This window comes from Drosophila sechellia, chromosome X (assembly GCF_004382195.2).
Source record: "Drosophila sechellia strain sech25 chromosome X, ASM438219v1, whole genome shotgun sequence".
Taxonomy (NCBI): domain Eukaryota; kingdom Metazoa; phylum Arthropoda; class Insecta; order Diptera; family Drosophilidae; genus Drosophila; species Drosophila sechellia.
The window spans coordinates 14,093,396-14,111,681 of NC_045954.1; the positions used below are offsets into that span (position 1 = coordinate 14,093,396).

Sequence of the window (18,286 nt, forward strand, 5' to 3'; positions counted from 1 at the left end):
TGCGAAATATGCAAAAAACGGAAAAGACCAAAAATAAGCGAAAAAAATTCTTATAATTATGACGTCCCCGAAATAAAACGAAATAAAGAATGGATCGAGACGTTTATTGATTCTGGATACGAGTCTGGGTCAATTCTATTTATAATCTGATGGCTTTTGTGGTCCCAAGATCAGTTAGTTGTCAAAATGTATTTGGTTTGGCAACTTGAGTGCTTTTGCATTTGCGACTTTGCATCACTGGCAGTTTTGAGTTCGAGTACATGAAAAATATTAAATTTACACAGACTTGAAAACATGAAAAAATTTGTCTTGCAAATTCAAAGCTCGTAACTTACGTGAGCTATGGCGGTAAAAAATAATGGTATCTTCGCACGTGCCACGTTGTAGGATTGTAAATGGAAATAACTTTACCCAGATGGCTTTAAAATAATTTTCGCATTAATTTGCCAGGGTATTGGACTCTTCGGACCGTTGGCCGTAATAAACTCTAGTTTTCGCTTCTTCTTTTATTGGCCTAATTACGATGCGGCTGCTTGATTCGCTTTTATTGGCCTATCACATCATTGAGTTTCTTTAAGAAGTTCGGCTCATACGATGCGATCATTGACTTTTAATTTTGCAAAAAAAAAAAATATATATATTATTTTATTTGAAAACTGCTAGAAACTGAATAAGTGTTAGAGGGAAATTCTCCCATTCATTAAAAGCGATTGAAAAACTATTCGATCCATATATTGGCTATGAATTTCCCCATTATTCATTGAATGTAAAAATGTATGCATCACTTAATTGTTCATTCAAATTGCAGAAAATTATTCAATAAGTCTTGGGGTTTTATTGGCTGACTCAATTGAAGTTCTCCGGCATATATGATTAGCCAGTTATGATTATGAATGATTTGTGAGCGGCAATCACAATAGTTGCTTAGTAGTTGTTTTAGCCACGATTTTTGCTGGCCAGACAGAACTCGTACTCGTATCTGTTGTAATTAAAGATCTCTTGGCAGTCATCAGATAGATCAGCCAGCCAGTCAAACTCGGATTGAAAGCCAATGCTGAAGTTCGAGAAGTTCGCGTGTCTCTTGAAAAAAAGAGGAATATATATACACATATATAATTTGCATAGAAAATGATTAATCACGCAGCGATTAGTTGTTAGCAACGTCAACGCTGCAGTTGTTTAATAAAAACAATAAATTTAGCAGCGTCTAAACATAAATGACTCTGAAAAATGTGTACGAAAATACATTTGGGGAGCGGGTAACCCCACTTGGCGTTATGATTGGCAGCATAATTACCATATATCGCCACCGCTGCACTTCCTCATTCTGTAATTACACCAATTGCGGCAGTACATCACGTTAAGCGTGACGCCGGAATGACCTCCAGATAATCGGGCGATAATCATATTGGAATGCCAGATCTATGGAGATGTCACCAAGCGTTCTTGTTGTTGGCGGAAGTGCATAAACAATTGTTTGGCCAAGAAAATGATTTGGGAAACTCAGGGGAAAGCATACATACAAATGCTGCATATCTGCATATTTTACTTGAATTTCAGAAAGTTGACCCAGAATGACACCTTAATGCATATACATATGCATAACTGTACGATTCCTGGCAGCCATCTGGCTAAAAAGCGAGGGTCAAGTTGGCCATGGTAATGGCATGGCCGCACAACTAGGTGGCTTTCTAATGGCCGGCGTTGAAGGCTCTTATCATAATTAGCATATTTCGTCCAGTGTATTTTGGCCTGGCTAGCGATGATCCCTTTGTGTCCGTGTGCCTCTGTGAGCCATATAATTGCTGGCAACAAAACGTGACGTTTGCGTTTGCAATGGCGATGGCAACTTCGTGTCCTGGGCTGTTACCTTGGCAATTAGTTGGTCGAATCTGCCAGAGTTTAATTATACGATGCAGCTTCCCTCAAATATACCGAACTGTAAGCGCTTTGAATGTGTTTTGCACTAGCTAAATTATCAAAAATATATATCCGGAATATCCGGCTCGAAGGACCAAATCTAAAATTCTTTCAGTCAGAACAAGCTCTGTTGCGCATTATATTTTAACTTCGGGAAATTATTTGATTTATTAGATATATGTTTGGGAACGTTGCTTTTGGATTTCGGCTTTAGCTAGTAATATTGTGTTTTTCAAAACGTGGTTTGTTGACTTTGCCGCCGACAAATGTTGTTCGTTGCCATTACTATTGTCAGCCAGTTGTCAGGTGTTGGCAGTGGGCTAGCTGCATTTCATTTTCATTTCATTTTATTAAATTTAATTTTCGGCTTTGTCTCTCGATCCATCTATGTGTGCGTGTGTGTGTGTGTGTATCCGCACTAATTAAATTCATGCTGAAATTTTTCTAATTAAAAGTTTACTAATGAAATTTATGCAGCTGCTGTTGCCAATGCTGCTGTCTGCGTGGGTGTGTGTGTGTGTGTACACTGTGTGTGTGTGTGTGTGTTTGGTTGAAAGCCCAAAAGTCGCGCTTTCAATTAAAAATCGCCATGAACGGTTCGGATTTTGTGGGGTTATGGGTTTGAGATAGGGGGGATTTTACACACGGACAGCTGGCCAGTTTGATGTGCCCGAATTAGAATTGTATTAAATTGCATTTTTGTGGTTATTATTTATTTCATTGCATTTCACTGCACTTTCACGTCTTGCGTCTGCCCGACTGCCTTTTTTTTTGTTTTGGTTTTATTTAATTTTGTATTTTTACGTATTTGCGTAAACAACTGCGGGGGCAAGTTAATGCAATCAAATGTGGCATAATTAAAAACTAATATCGAGTGGTGTTTGGATGGAGGGGGCAGTTGCAAATGCAGGGGCCGTGTTGCGGTTTGATTATCAACTACGTGTAAATAAATAAGCAGGCCTTGATTTAGTCGATTATATGGATATTTACACATTAGCCTGGGAGAACTCATTCAGCTTCCACATCTATATACAACAAGCCACTGAACAACGAGCATATATTTTCAAAAATGAATAATCCTGATTCTCCACCTCTTGTCGGTAAAGAAGGACCCGGTTCGCCTCCGAAAAAGGCGATTTGTGTTGTAATCCCAACGGTAGTGGAAAAGAAGAATTTGAAACGCAAAAACGATTCTGATATCGATGAATCAGATGGCGTTCCTCCAGTTAAGAAAGTTAAATTGGGATAGTTTAGAGAACACTGGCACGCGAATTCGTATATACATATGGGATCGGACATTTCTCTCTAAATTGGATTACCCGTGTGGAATTTCGATTAAATGCTTAGTCGCCATGTACATGTAGTGCATCAAAGCATTGATAATGGTAAGTAATCATTAGTTGCAATTGATTAGCTAATTTAGCGAAATAGCTAATAATGGTTTTAAACTGTTTTTCCTTAAATTAGATGTGATGTCGCCTAAATTGGATTATTGGTACACTCAAATTATAAATTGGATTCCGTGCAGTGCTCCAAAACTTTTTAAGTGAATTAAACTTTAAAATTTGTTAAGGGGAAATTAATGCTTTTAAAATATATTTATTTTCAACCGTCTGAATGCTTTTTAACCTTTTCCCTCGGTTTCTCACGTATCTGGTTGGTTATATATATCGGTGGTGTTTTGTATTTCATATGTTTCCTTTATTTATTCTTATTTCGTTTTTATACCCTTCACTTAAAGGGTATACCAAGATTCGTTGAAAAGTTCACGACCACTCTAACGCCTAAAAAGCACCCAAAACTGCCACAATTTTTAACGTTTGGAGTGTATGTATATCCTTAATCCTTGTGCACTTGATACCAATTCTCGAGGATACATCTTGAAAACTAGTAGCGGAAGTATGGGGGTCCTAATTATATTTGGACTGTGCAACAGGACTCCTATTTTCTCGCAGTGTCTTGTACTAAGCGGATGAATAGGCCGCTTAAACTTCCGAGCTCCCAAGTGATTACCACTATTAAAGAAAAGTACGCTTTGTTACTCAATTGAGTGCTTGATATGGCCAGCGTGGACCGAACAGTTTGAACCAAGTATTAAGGGCAGAGGTGTATGAGGTGTACGAGTGTATGAAGTGTATGAGGTGTATTAAGTGTATGAGAGGTATAAGTAGGTGGTAGCTGGCCATATCAACGCACTGGGGAATGTGTTTAATTGCAACAACAAGATATCGTGTGGAGTTAAACATCCTGGTCAATTCGGAAAGGAGGAGGGGGACGAGGTGGATCCGATATCCTCGGTCAAGGTCTCGCTCGATTCGAGCGGCATCAAGGCCGACTCGTGCAACCGGAATCCATGGAGACTGCAAGTGCAAGCGCTTTGTGTAGAAAATAACTATACTATACTCGGTGAATTACTTACCGGGGGACGTACTTCTCCACGGGCGGCTGGGGTTTCAACATCGGAAACTCCATGAAGAACAGGTGCGGGAAGCTGGTGCCGAACATGGCTCCGTCCAGCTTTGGACGGTATTTCGGCCGGAAGACGTCTTTACAGCTTGGGCAGTAGATCTTAACTGTGGACTGGCCCCACTTGTCGCTGAGGCCCACTGGCAGGGTTTTCTGCTCTTTACAGTAGAATCTCGGACACGACCCGAAGTCCCCCTCTCATACTTCAGGCGCATATCTTCCAAGCCACGCGCCGACACAATGTATCTGGCGTGGATCATGCAGTACAGCTTCTCCTCGTAGCCGGAGACCCAGGCCACGGACCTGTCGAACAACGGTTCCAGGACCACGTCCAGTGTCTCCTTGAAGTACTCCAGCCCCGTCAGGTTGAACTTGTTCTCTATGAAGTCGATGGGCACGCGGCAGACGAACTCGTTGCCAATCATCCCAACGAACCAACCAATCCAGCTGGCATCTACTTTATGCTCGTTGCTCTGGCTACAAGATTTTACTGTGATTTGCTATCATTTCTATAAGAAGAACCTAGTTACTTACGGGCTCGACATGTTCACTTGTTAAAAATGTAATACAAAGTGCAGTGCGAAATGACAAGGCTATATTATGACTATGCCAAAATGGCATCCATGTGTCAGAGTATCGACAGGGCTGCAACACTTAATCGCCCGGGAACTCGATAACTTTACAAAAACCCTAAAATCGTCAATGCGGCAAGTTCAGCTTTTATATTATTTTATTAATAGTATCCAAATCAAAATCTTATAAATTCAGGAATTTTTTAACACTTAAATTCATTAATAAACTTACCTTTCGCCATTCACTGGCGATGGTTTGCATTAAAATGAAAATTCTGGAAATTCAAACACGGAAGTGGGTTTTTGACCACCGCGATGTGTCCTTCTTCAAGACACGAATATTAAGTGATTGCATGCACACAAATGTGAGGGCAACTCAATTACGGAAGCGTTTTGCGCCATGTGGCACCGCCAAGGATTTCATTTGGCTGGCAAGTCACGTGATGTGCAACAGCAGCAGCAGCAGCAGCAGTCGCTTGTAGGTTATGTTTCTTTATGCCGCAGAGAGGATCTGGAGATCTGGTGATCGGGGGTTGGGGGTCAGGGGTCAGGGTTCAGCGGTGTGGAGTCTAGGGTCTAGGGTCTGGGGTGGGGTCTGGGGTCAAACGCTGACCCGACACAATGATAAACTGCGTGCCGCAATATGAGGCAGCTAGCCGCAGAACTTTTTGGCCAAGAGTTGCGAGTGTAGGAGACCGGCCTGCCGCTAATTTATGTCATCCTTCGTCCTTCCTCCTTCCCAGTCCTCCGAAGATGTATCCTGGCCGATGGCCAATGGGAGGCCTTCTCCACGGCAGTGTTTAACATGCGCCGACTGCCGCCCTTCTAGTTACCATTTTTCTCCCTGCGCCTTCTATCCTTTTTTTTTTTTTGGTTGCGACATGGTCAACTGGCACATGGCATTCCCAGTGGCACGCTCCAGGGGCATCAATATTCCCGACGCTGGACGCGCATGGCCACCTTCGGCGAGGAAAGACATTCGCTGGGCCACCAAAGCTCCCAAGACGCACGGATGCACTGCGCGAGAAATTCGCATTTAAACGGTAAAGATCTAAAAATCTAATTAATTCATTAATTAACAAGCAAGATACAATATGGCACACATAGGGCAAAACAAGTAATAGTAAAAAGTTTTATATTTTGACCCATGTTTTTCCGGTAGTGTACCAATTTTGATACAATACTCGGTCAGAGACATTGAAGCCAAGGCTAAGAACACAGTCAAAATATTGACACGACTTGCTCTTGGCCAAGCTCTTTGTTGCGCTTTATTGACACTGCCCAAGGACGTGCAACGTATCCGTGTAATGCGCCCGGTGTCCTGCCCTCCGCATCCTGGCATCCAGCCTTCCACTCGCCACTTTGTGCCTTCTGTCTGCCAACTTGCTTTTATTCTCGTTTCCAATTTGCTCGATTTTAAAGACATTTGCCTCGCTTCGAATGGCTGGCATTTTGAAATTCGTTTACTTCAATAATGCCAAGTAATGGCTGAGATTTCGTTGCTCGATTTATATACATATATTTTCAACCGGCTGGATGTTTTTTATTTTTTCCCTCGGTTTCTCACGTATCTGGTTGGTTTTTTTTTTAATATATATAGGTGGTATTTTGTATCTCAAATGTTTTCTTTTGTTTATTTCTGTTTCGTTTTTATACCCGTTACTTAAAGGGTATACCAAGATTCGTTGAAAAGTTCAAAGCCACTCTAACCCCTACAAACCACTCAAAACTGCCACAATTTTTAAGTTTTATTATATATCAAAAATAACTTTCTTTTTCGTACTGCCACAGCTGAGTAACGGGTATCAGATAGTCGAGGAAATTGACTATACCGTTCTCTTGTTTAGTTTTCATTGTTGGCTTTTGTCTGTGCCTCTTTCGGGAAAAATGAGCGTGTTTGGCTTAGGCGATTTCCACGGCATCGAACTAAAGGCCTCACGTTTGCCGGTTGAAACTCGCAGATACAATCTGCACAATCATTTTGCATAATATATTTTTATAAGCTTGGATTTATAGGAAATAAGAAAATAACCTTTCACATTAATAAATATTTAAATATCAAAATACACACATTAAATAGAACCTCAACAAGGTAAAAAATTTCCAAAATCATCTTACGTTTCTTAACTTCCTTCCTTACTCGTAGAGTAAAAGGGTATACTCGATTCGTTGAAAAGTAAGTAGCAGGCTGAGGGAAGCGTTTCCGACCATATAAAATTTATACATTCTTGATCAGGATTAATAGCCGAGTCGATCTGGCCATGTCCGTCTGTCCGTACGAACGTCGAGATCTCAGGAACTGCAAAAGCTAGAAGGTTGATATTATACAGATTGTAGAGACGAAGACGCAGCGGAAGTTCTTTGACCCATGTTGCCACGCCCACTCTAAGGACCACAAACGGCACAAAACTGCCAAGCCCACATTTTTGAAAAATTGTTGAATATTTTTTCATAATTTTATTAGTCGCTTACATTTTATTTAGAAAAGGTGGTATCAGGTGTATTAGGGGTATGAAGTGTATGAGGTGTATGAGGTGTATGAGGTGTATGAGGTGTATGCGGTGTATGAGGTGTATGAGGTGTAAGAGGTGCATGAGTATATGGTAGCTGGCCATATGAACGCACTAGGGAATGTGTTTAATAGCAACAACAAGATATCGTGTGGAGTTAAACATCCTGGTCAATTCGGAAAGGAGGAGGGGGACGAGGTGGATCCGATATCCTCGGTCAAGGTCTCGCTCGATTCGAGCGGCATCAAGGCCGACTCGTGCAACCGGAATCCATGGAGACTGCAAGTGCAAGCGCTTTGTGTAGAAAATAACTATACTATACTCGGTGAATTACTTACCGGGGGACGTACTTCTCCACGGGCGGCTGGGGTTTCAACATCGGAAACTCCATGAAGAACAGGTGCGGGAAGCTGGTGCCGAACATGGCTCCGTCCAGCTTTGGACGGTATTTCGGCCGGAAGACGTCTTTACAGCTTGGGCAGTAGATCTTAACTGTGGACTGGCCCCACTTGTCGCTGAGGCCCACTGGCAGGGTTTTCTGCTCTTTACAGTAGAATCTCGGACACGACCCGAAGTCCCCCCTCTCATACTTCAGGCGCATATCTTCCAAGCCACGCGCCGACACAATGTATCTGGCGTGGATCATGCAGTACAGCTTCTCCTCGTAGCCGGAGACCCAGGCCACGGACCTGTCGAACAACGGTTCCAGGACCACGTCCAGTGTCTCCTTGAAGTACTCCAGCCCCGTCAGGTTGAACTTGTTCTCTATGAAGTCGATGGGCACGCGGCAGACGAACTCGTTGCCAATCATCCCAACGAACCAACCAATCCAGCTGGCATCTACTTTATGCTCGTTGCTCTGGCTACAAGATTTTACTGTGATTTGCTATCATTTCTATAAGAAGAACCTAGTTACTTACGGGCTCGACATGTTCACTTGTTAAAAATGTAATACAAAGTGCAGTGCGAAATGACAAGGCTATATTATGACTATGCCAAAATGACATCTATGTGTTAGAGTTTCGACAGGGTAGCAACCCCTAATCGCCCGGGAACTCGATACCTTTACAAAAACCGTAAACTCGTCAAAGCGGCAAGTTCAGCTTTTATATTTTTTTTTTTTTAGTATTATCCAATGCAAAATGATATAAATTCTGGAATTATTAAGATTAAAATCATTAATAAACATACCATATTACCAGTTAACTATTTAAATAAAACACAACTTGGTTTATTTTTTTATAATTAAGTCCGTTACTCTTGGAGTAAAAGGCAATAATAGATTCGTTTCCGATCATATAAAGTATATATTCTTTATATTATATGACCAGGATCAATAGCCGAGTCGATCTGGCCATGTCCGTCTGTCCGTATGAACGTCGAGATCTCAGGAACTATAAATTAAATCGATAAATTTCTATCGATTTTCTAAAAAAACAATATCTATCGATATCCTAGAAAAATGATGAAAAATGAAATTTGGCGTTTAAATTCACAGGAGCTGAGTAACGGGTATCTGATAGTATTATGCTTATTTAAAGGAATGTATTCTAATGATTTTGATTTCCGCTTTGCTGCCCCATTACTCGTGCCATGACTTTTACATATTTTCCCACAATTGTCGAGTGTTCAACGTAAGTCCGTTGACTTGAGCTCATCCTGATTGCATGGCGTAAATAGTGCGCAAAGGAGCAAATGTCCTGGACATTCTTATTCTCTGTTATTTTTTTCCGTCGAGCTTAAGCCACGCACATCATAGCGTAATCACTTTACGTTGCCGCGTAATGCGGACGGCAAACACCCATACATTCTTACGGCATTTCCATATGCAATTGGGCGCATTAATTCAATTGAGCCGATGACGATAAGGACGTGGATGCCAGGCTACTAACGTTAATGAACCGGGCGGGAAAGTTCCGGACAGGACAATGAGCGAATGGCATCAAATAAATAAGCATAATTAATGCAGTCCTTCGACAAGTTTTCCGTTGTCCTTGACTGTAGCTGATACCCATCTGTACATATATATTGGCCATCCTTTGCCTAATTTATCCTGATGGCGGACTTGATACGGACTTGCCTCTGCGACAGGAGACTTGGCTAAGTGGCACCCGATTCCCGGAGACTTTATAAATATGACTGTGCGTCATAAAAATGTATGAGGCGCAGTTGTCGAAGTGCATGAATTTTCTGCGGGCCTTGCTGTGTTTCTTAATGCACTGAGCAAAAAACTAACATATATAACATATATTATGCTCATTAATTTAAAGATGGTTTTATTTATTTTAATTTTATTTTAAAGATAATTCTATTTAGCTATAATCTCGAAATATTTGTAGAATTTATTATGCCAGCTAAAAAGACAGATAAAAGCTAAAAACTTAGTACTTGTGCCACCAGAATATTTTTTAAATTATGCCTAAAACATTTATTAAAAGCAGACTTTCCGCTGCTCTTTTCTCCATGTTTATGTGGCAAGGACAGTCATTATGGGTTGGCGTTGTGAACCAGCTGGGACAACACATAGTCCTCCGCTTGCCCCTCCACCTCCTTCGTCACCTACTTCATCTTCATCTCCGTCTTTCCGACCATCTCCTCTTGTCTACATCTCTCATCCCCGATCCCCAATCCTCAGCCCTTATCCGTGGATTCCGAATTGGAATCGCCACGTGGCCACGTGTTTACATGCGTTCCGGCCATAAAGTAACGCCAACAAACGCACTTTACAGCCTCCAAAAAGTGCCGTCTGGAATATGGGAACATGGCTGGGACGACAACCCCCGATTGGCGAACTCCTGGCAAAAGGTGGCTCAAGCTAAATTTTTAATGAAACGTCGCATAGAAAACGAAGAAAAAGTTGAATTTATGACTAGCACATGAATACACGGACCTGGGGTAGCTATGTATGTATAAACTCGTAGGTCCCAAAAGGTACACTAAATCAAATCATTTTTAAATTTTTAAACAAATTGCAATTTAAGTACTTGAGCTTATTATGACAAGCAGAATATCAGATTGATTTCAATAAAAATATCCATATTACAGACCATTATAGATATTTAAGGAAATTGGTAGATACTTAATAGTATATTAAATTCTACATTCTACATCACACTGTTTTTTCCCTGATAAATATATTGAAAGGTATCACTTAGTCGGTTCATTTGGCCAACTTGTCTTCTTCTGTCCCTTTGGCCGTGAAACCTTATTTTTTTCTATTTTTCTAGACTAGGTGCCTTGGGTCACGACTGGTTTTTGATTAGCTGCGATTGGTCGCAGTTGTTGACGTCTGTTTGATGGCCAAGTAAAAAGTAAAGTGAAAAAAAAAAATATATATATCCTTTTCAGTTACCAGGTGAAGGGATTGTAACTCTCATAAAATAGGGAAATATTTGTTGCTATGAATAAGTTTTATAGTGTATTTAAATATTTCTTATTTAATGTCCTACCAATTCAATTTCAATTTCTGTTTAATGGCCAAGAACTCGAAAGTTTCTTAAGCACCGTAAACAATAAGACAATGAATTATAATTAAGTGAAATTACTCACTGATATATTGGCTGCAGTGGGTAATTAACCCTAATTGGAAACGGAACTCAGACGTTGGCTTACTTTCCGTCACAATCAATTTAAATCGAGAGCTTTCAAGGTTGAGTCATATTTCGAAGGTTCGATAAGTGGAAAGTGGAAAGTCTTTACTCACTGCCGCTGGAAAATCGCTGCGTTGACAGGTCAGATCAGTGAAAATTAAGCCGTTCATAAGTAGGCACTTCCCAAATTGCCCGTTTAATTGTATTTTATATGCATTTACATTTTTATTTCCTTTTTTATTTAACAATGTGCAAGACGAACGGAGCTGCCTGATTAATGTTAATATATCGAAACTTCTTTCATTTGCAGTTCGTAAAACTTTTAATTGCTTTTAATCCGCACTTATAAATGTCATGGTTGCCATAGTCTTAAAGTTCTTTATGCTTCTGCATAAACGAATTCAAAAAAACTTGTTTTACATTTTTACAAACCATTTTGAAACATTTTGCAAGCATTTTACACCAACATTTAAGCAGCATCATGTAGAATATTACCAAAATCTCTATTATTCATAAATTAAATAGTACTTTAATTCTTACCTCAAAACTGAGGTACTTTGCATAGTATTTTAATGCATTTTGGTATGATTTAAATGTATGCATAATAGGAGCATTAGGCTCCAGATTTGGTCTTACAATCGATGAGTGATTTGAATGGTCTCTAGATTGTTTAGCAGCCCTTAAAGTGGGTAAATCAGATTTTGTAATCCGACCATATAATTCACTTATCTGTCTCTTCCACAGCTCGACCACGCCCCCTATTTGGACCGCCGCCTCCAACGGAATGCTCCATTGTAGATTAAGGACTATCGCAAACAAGCACACATACATACATATGTATATGTACGAGTATATACGGATATTTACAGATATACGAGTGTTTCGGCAATCCCCCAAACGATTCAATAATAAATGCCTTTTGCATTGTTTTCCCAAATGTGCCGCAAATTGCGAACATTTTATGCACTTCGAGCTACTCATTAATACGCCGGCACACAATTCGCATGGATTTACATATGTATGTATTGGTTTGTTTGGTATAGTTTGCGTTTTCCACATATTGCCAGCTTGATTGAATTTGACAGTAAAATATTTTATCCTAAATCATTTGCCCATTTCCTACACTGCTGTTCTTTGGGGCTTGCATTTTGAGTGCCTGGCAAATCAATGGGAAATTTGCTTAGCCAATTTGTTAAATGCGTCAACACGCACACACACACAAACAGGAAACAACACCCAAATATACATATGTATGTATATTTGTATCTTTGAATATCAGTATATCTGCATACACAGGCGAGTTGGCGTATCGGTCAAAAGACCAAAAAGTGGACAGACAGTACGTCCTGTGTGATGTCCTGGTGTCTCGATGTCCTGGCTGTTAAGTGCAGCACGCAGATAAATCATAAAATATTTAGCCGAAAATTGCATACAACATTTCGAAGAGTGTGGTATGCAACGGCGCCAAAACATTCAATGCCACTGGCAATCGGCCAAAAAATCTACACCCACTACCGATCTATCTCGAAGCAATTAAGTGCAACTTCGTCTTGATGCCATAAAACGTGGCAAGGATACAACTTACACGAAATCGGTAGCCGCATCTTTGTGGCAAAATGCAAAATTATCAAGGCGCTTGTCGGAAAAATATATCAAAATATGTTGACAAACGGTCGGTAAGAAAAATATACACAAGCACGTAAAGAAAATATAGGATGTATATTATATAAAAATATATTATATATATACATTTAAGAGTAATTTTGTTTTAAATTTAAATTACCTACTCAATTGTTATTACAAACGTATTTGTTCAAGAGCGAAAGTGATGGTTATTGAGTTATGAGCTATTTTAGCTACCAATTTCGCTCAGTGTATGCGAGTATGCTGCACCTGGCGAAGGCTGCCGTTTGTGCTTATCAGCGACATTCCATTGGAAATCTGCTGTGAAGAGGATTCAAACAGTGTCGCCATCGCAACAGGCAACCGTTCCACATTCCGTACATCCTTTTGGCCATAAACAGACGGGTCGTGGGAAAAACACTGGCAGAAGGAGCATAGAACCGCAAGTGGTGCACCTCAATAATGCAGCAACTCAATCAAAAGGCAAAGGAAATTAAAAAGTAAAAAACACTGCAGACACAGAAGGTACGCATTCTTTTAATCGATGTCAGTGCTTAGTTTTTATCCGATTTAGTTGAGCTAGTTGTTAGTTGTTAGCCATGGCAAAGAGGAAATATATTAAATTGTAGCAGTTTCCATCAATGCTGTTAAACAAAAACGCAAAGTCAAATATTGTGAGAGCAAAGAGCATTTTGTTTTTGCTGCCTAATTCTTCGCACACTTTCGTTAAAAACTGTGCGGATTTTAATAAACAAAGTGTATGTGCTGGCAGCAACAACAAGCTCGTCCATGTTGTTGTTTTAATTTGTTGATTGAAAACAGTGGGCGGTGAGGGGAGCGGCGTCCAGAGGTGGGGCAAAAAAAAAAAAAAAATGCAAAGTGGCAAAAATGAAACATCTAGAATATCAGGGCAGCCCACCATCAATGCCACATCAATGATGCACCCACAAACTCCATTTACAATGAGGCGCAGAATTGTGGCAGAGCCTTCTTTTTAACTAAATGAATATAAAAATAATATATTCAAAACTAAGCTTTTATAAAATATGATAAAGTTATGTTACTAAGAAACAAAGGCTTGGTTAAAAAGATTTCACAATTCAATTGGGAAACCTTTATAAATACTCATATTTTAACGGCTTCACTAGTCTGTCTTTAAAATATATTATTATCAATACATCTTAATTTATTATTTAATTAAGAATATTTTTTTTAAGTGGTAAATATTTATCGATTTGAAACCCAAGTTAGTAGAACTCATTTGTTTAGACATTAACGCGAAATATTTCAGTGTATAAGGTACATTGAAAATCCACTTTAAGCCTATATAAAATAAATATATTTTTAGATGTTACTATTTCCCTGACCGCAACTGTGTGTGTGTGTGTGTGTGTGCGAGTTCGTGCGAGTGTTTGTGAGGGAATGGTCAATACCGACTAATTGCGCTTAACAAGCCAAAAAAGAAGGAGCTCTCGAGCGAAGAACGTAGTGTAAAATGCAGCTGGGGTAGAAAAAAAGAATCCAAAGGCAGACGAAGAAATGGGAAGAATCGTAGCTCCTGCGGTGCCTGCAAAAGGGATGGCGCTGCCAGGATTGCTGGGAGTGTTGGGATGGATGATAACATGCTCCTAATGGACTTGACATGCAAATTGTCGTCATCAAGAGTGACCCAAACGAGCGGCGACATCACCCCTCTGCCCTTGCCCACACAACCCCCAGCCCTCCTTCCGAAAAGGGGCGCGGTCGGCCACGCCCACACGGCCAACGGCTTTGGATTTTGATTGTTGATTACCTTGGCTCAAACAGTAGCAGCAGTGTAGCATCTCCATCGCCATTGCCATCTCCTTCCCCATCCGCATCTCTATTAGCATTGCCATCCGCATTCGCATCCGCATCCGCATCTGCATCTGGTGCAGAGTAAATTGCATTAGGCAAACAATTGATTCGGGTCCCGTTGGGAAATCGGTCGGTTAACAAATTTTTAATGCATACATTTAGGGGCAGGCGATGGAGTCGAGTCGGCCACATTGGATTCATTGGCCTAACGAAGTTACCTCCATTTTCAACCAGTCGTCGTCCATCAGGAGCAGCATAATCCAACGATTGGAACGAAATTTAATTATAATTGCCATGGAGGAAGATGCAAAAGTGAGTACAAGTTTCATTTATTCACTCCTGCAAAGAGCATTACAATTGCAGGCAGACAAAGTCGAAGTCGAACATATTGGCAAATGCAGTCGAACTTTGCAAAATGGGATTTTTATTTGAGCTTGCTACTCTCAAGCAAAAAAATTCTAGGCAAAATGTGAATGTGGAAAACCTTACCCTTTGTTTTCACGGAAATTTCGCACACTTAAATGTTGGGCTATTAAATATGTTTCCATTCTAAACGCATTATAGCAAGACTTTAAATATATTAAAAGCCAGATTGTATATGTATAAAATGTATTCATACGTATATATTACTTTTTGGTATCATCGATTTGGATTCATTAAACGTTAGTTTCCGGAACACTTTGTTGATAGTCCAGATATCCGAATATGGTAAAAGTGCTCCAAAGTCGGACTGATGGGCATTGACCCCAGTGCGTGTCGTGGAAAAGCCCAAACTTTCCACCCACTGAAAGTGCGCCCATCCTCTCGTGAAACGCTACTCACTTCGCTTTGTTCTAATTGAAAACGAAAATGTAATTAGTACGCCTACAAGCGACAATGTCGGAGGTGGCGCTTCAAACGAAAAACGCACGCAAATGTCGCAGAGTTTGTTTAAAAATTACCAAGGAAGTTTAAAAAGCGAGTCGACAAACTGGGGTATGCCACCAGATCCACCCCCCACCCCCCCAAGTCTGTGGCAACAATTAGCGGCAAACAGGCTAAATGAATTGGCACGGCGGCTTATTAGAAAGAGGAGTCCTTGTCCCATCTCCGGATCCCTTAGATTCCGGCAAGTATACTTTATGCATACGGTGGCAAACATTTGAACGGCTGAGCCGCGAAGCCAACATAACCAACTGGCAAAGGAAAAGACTGTGTGAGCAGTGCTGAGAATCCACTGGGCCAATATATGCTAGCCATTTACATTCAGCTGACTACACAGAAAACAAGTTAGATGAAAACCATAGCTAATAACTAGAAATTCCAGAAGATGCCCAGTTAAATGACTAATCAAGTTTCTTCGATGGCTTTAAAGTTAATACAAGAAGAACGTTTTTTACTCGATTTGTATACATTTATTTTATATATATATATTTGTTAAAATAAAATGAAATAAAAACCCAGCTTAATAGTTTAGTAGTTGAATCCTTGATGTTTTTGGCAGTGCTGGCTTTTTTTTTTTGTTTTTTTTTTTTGCATGTGGCTGGGATCTGGGCGGATTTGGGTGACCTGGAAGCCGGAGAACTGGGTAGTCATGCGGCTTAGGTCTTCATGGAAGCCGAGGACACAAAAGTGGGATCATGTTTAAAGAAGCTTCCGACGCGATACCGAAAAACAATTGCAAAGTGGTAAGTAGCAACTCTGAATGTCGCGCTTTGACACGGGAGAAGTTTTTCGCCAGCTCGTTTGCCGCCCCCACGAAATTGTGAATTGAAATATAGCTGCTGGTTTTAATCACAATTAAATGGCAGGCGGGGTAATGAATGAATGGAATGGAATGAAAATGCTCTCAACATTTGCCCCGCTGCCACACGCTCATTAAAAGCAAAATAGCAACTGACTAAATTGACACAGGACTTTATTTCACAAACAGCAATTGTATGACAATGTGTATTTTGATTAAGTAATTACAAATTAGTCATCAACTAAAGCAGGCTGCACTCAAGTAAACGATAACTATTACGCTTTTCCAACTTCTTGAATCAGATTCATAGTCGGTGTGGCAACATACGTGGCGTATACGTAATGTTGATGACAAGCGTTGTTGAAACTGTACTTTTACCGGAATGTTTAGGTGGGTAAAATGTTGAAAGTAATTAATGTCTAAGAGAAACGAATTGTAAGTGTGGAAAGAAATGAATAAAGTAAATCTATTCATGATATGATGAAAATGCTCAGCATCTTTACTTTTTCAATTCGTTCTGCTTTAATACGTCCAAAAATTGAAGATCTTGCGTCCGAAAACGGCAACTTTCAAAATCGAAACCGGCTGTTGCATAATGTGTTCGCCAACTAGAGCGTTTTCGGGATTTGGCCCTGAACTGAACTGAACCGAGCTAAAATGAACTGTGAACTGTGGCAAAGTCGCACTCGAGCGGAGAGGTCAGAGTTCAGCCTGTGCGCTTAGGCATTGGAACGCGGATGGCGAAAATGGCAGGATAGAGGTGGTCGGAGGAGGATGGAGGGAGATGGAGGTGGAGGTGGACGGAGGTGGTCATGTGGCGCGGCCAAGTGACCATAATTGGTCAGCAGGCGGCAGAATCGCATCGCACATGGACTTAGCTGCTTTTGCGGGACCCAGTTGCAAATGGCTGGATGGCTGAATGCATATTGCACATTGTATGTTGCACATTGCTCGTTGCACGTTGCATGTTGCATCCAGCAGATGATGATTCACATTGAACCAACGCAATGGCAATTACCAGAAATATCAATTGGCGGACCCATTATGCTAGCAACGGCTCTTGGGCAAGAAACCAAAACGAGAGTATCATCCTTGGTAACGGCGAACCAACTATTTTTGGAAAACTGAAAAAGAGCGTGCAACATCTTAATTATTACATACACCAAAGTAAATGTACAAAATAAAATCAATATTTATGTTAAAGGTAATAAAAGGTAATAAATTAAGATAGTTTTTTCTTGCTACTGATGAATATATACTAAATATATAGTAAGCTTTTTGACATTCTTTTACGTTGTTACGAATCGATAATATTAAGTAAATATAATATATTATGTGATCATAAGATCGTATGTAAAACATTCAATCTTACGGTAGTTACTTTCCTATAAACAGCTCAAAATCCATCCTAATTCCATCTCTCTGAGTTCCAAGGACTCCCTTGTCCTTTGTGAATTCAACAACGCAGTGCAGCCATAATTATGACGCTCTAAGAACTTAAACTTCGACTTGGCTCCAACGGATCCAATCCAATCCAATTCAATTCAATCCTATCCGATCCAACTGCCACTTGACTGTACGCCCACTTATCAACGTCGAATAAGGGCGTGGCATGTCCTGGTCAACGCCGCTGACCGCAGAACGCGCCGCTGCGTAAATGTTACAGCAATGAGCGGTTTTACAGTTGAGTGAATTAATCTGCGCTCACACGCCCCGCAACCGTTCACAATCCCATAAACATATGCATGTGCGGCATGCAAGCATACAAGCCCGTTTTACACTGCTCAAAACGGGCCAGAACTTATCGTATATCAAAGTAATATAATTAATTATGTACAGTAATTCAATTTCAGTAACGAGTTTACATCTTATTGTTAGAATGAGATTGTAAGGAGATTGTAATAAAAAATAAATCAATGCAAAAGTTTCCAGTGACGACTTAAAAAATAAAATATTTTTCTAGAAAATTTTACCTAAAGTAAGTAATTTGAAATTGAGCGAACATTGTTTTTTCAACTTTTCAACTATTTTGATCTGAAAATAAAT

At 40.2% G+C, this 18,286-nt stretch overlaps 1 protein-coding gene and 1 pseudogene across 1 annotated transcript; both read right to left on the reverse strand.

Annotated features, from left to right (window-relative positions):
* Window positions 1-3,906: 3,906 nt before the first annotated feature.
* Window positions 3,907-4,969, reverse strand: LOC6618530 (annotated as a pseudogene).
* A 2,492-nt stretch (window positions 4,970-7,461) lies between these two features.
* Window positions 7,462-8,437, reverse strand: LOC116801973 (suppressor-of-stellate-like protein). The gene is made up of 3 exons (XM_032724466.1): window positions 8,389-8,437; window positions 7,807-8,331; window positions 7,462-7,747 (listed from the first exon to the last, which is right to left on the reverse strand). The coding sequence occupies exons 1-3, from the start codon at window positions 8,397-8,399 to the stop codon at window positions 7,639-7,641; spliced, it is 645 nt and encodes a 214-aa protein (XP_032580357.1). The 5' UTR covers window positions 8,400-8,437; the 3' UTR covers window positions 7,462-7,638.
* Window positions 8,438-18,286: the final 9,849 nt, after the last annotated feature.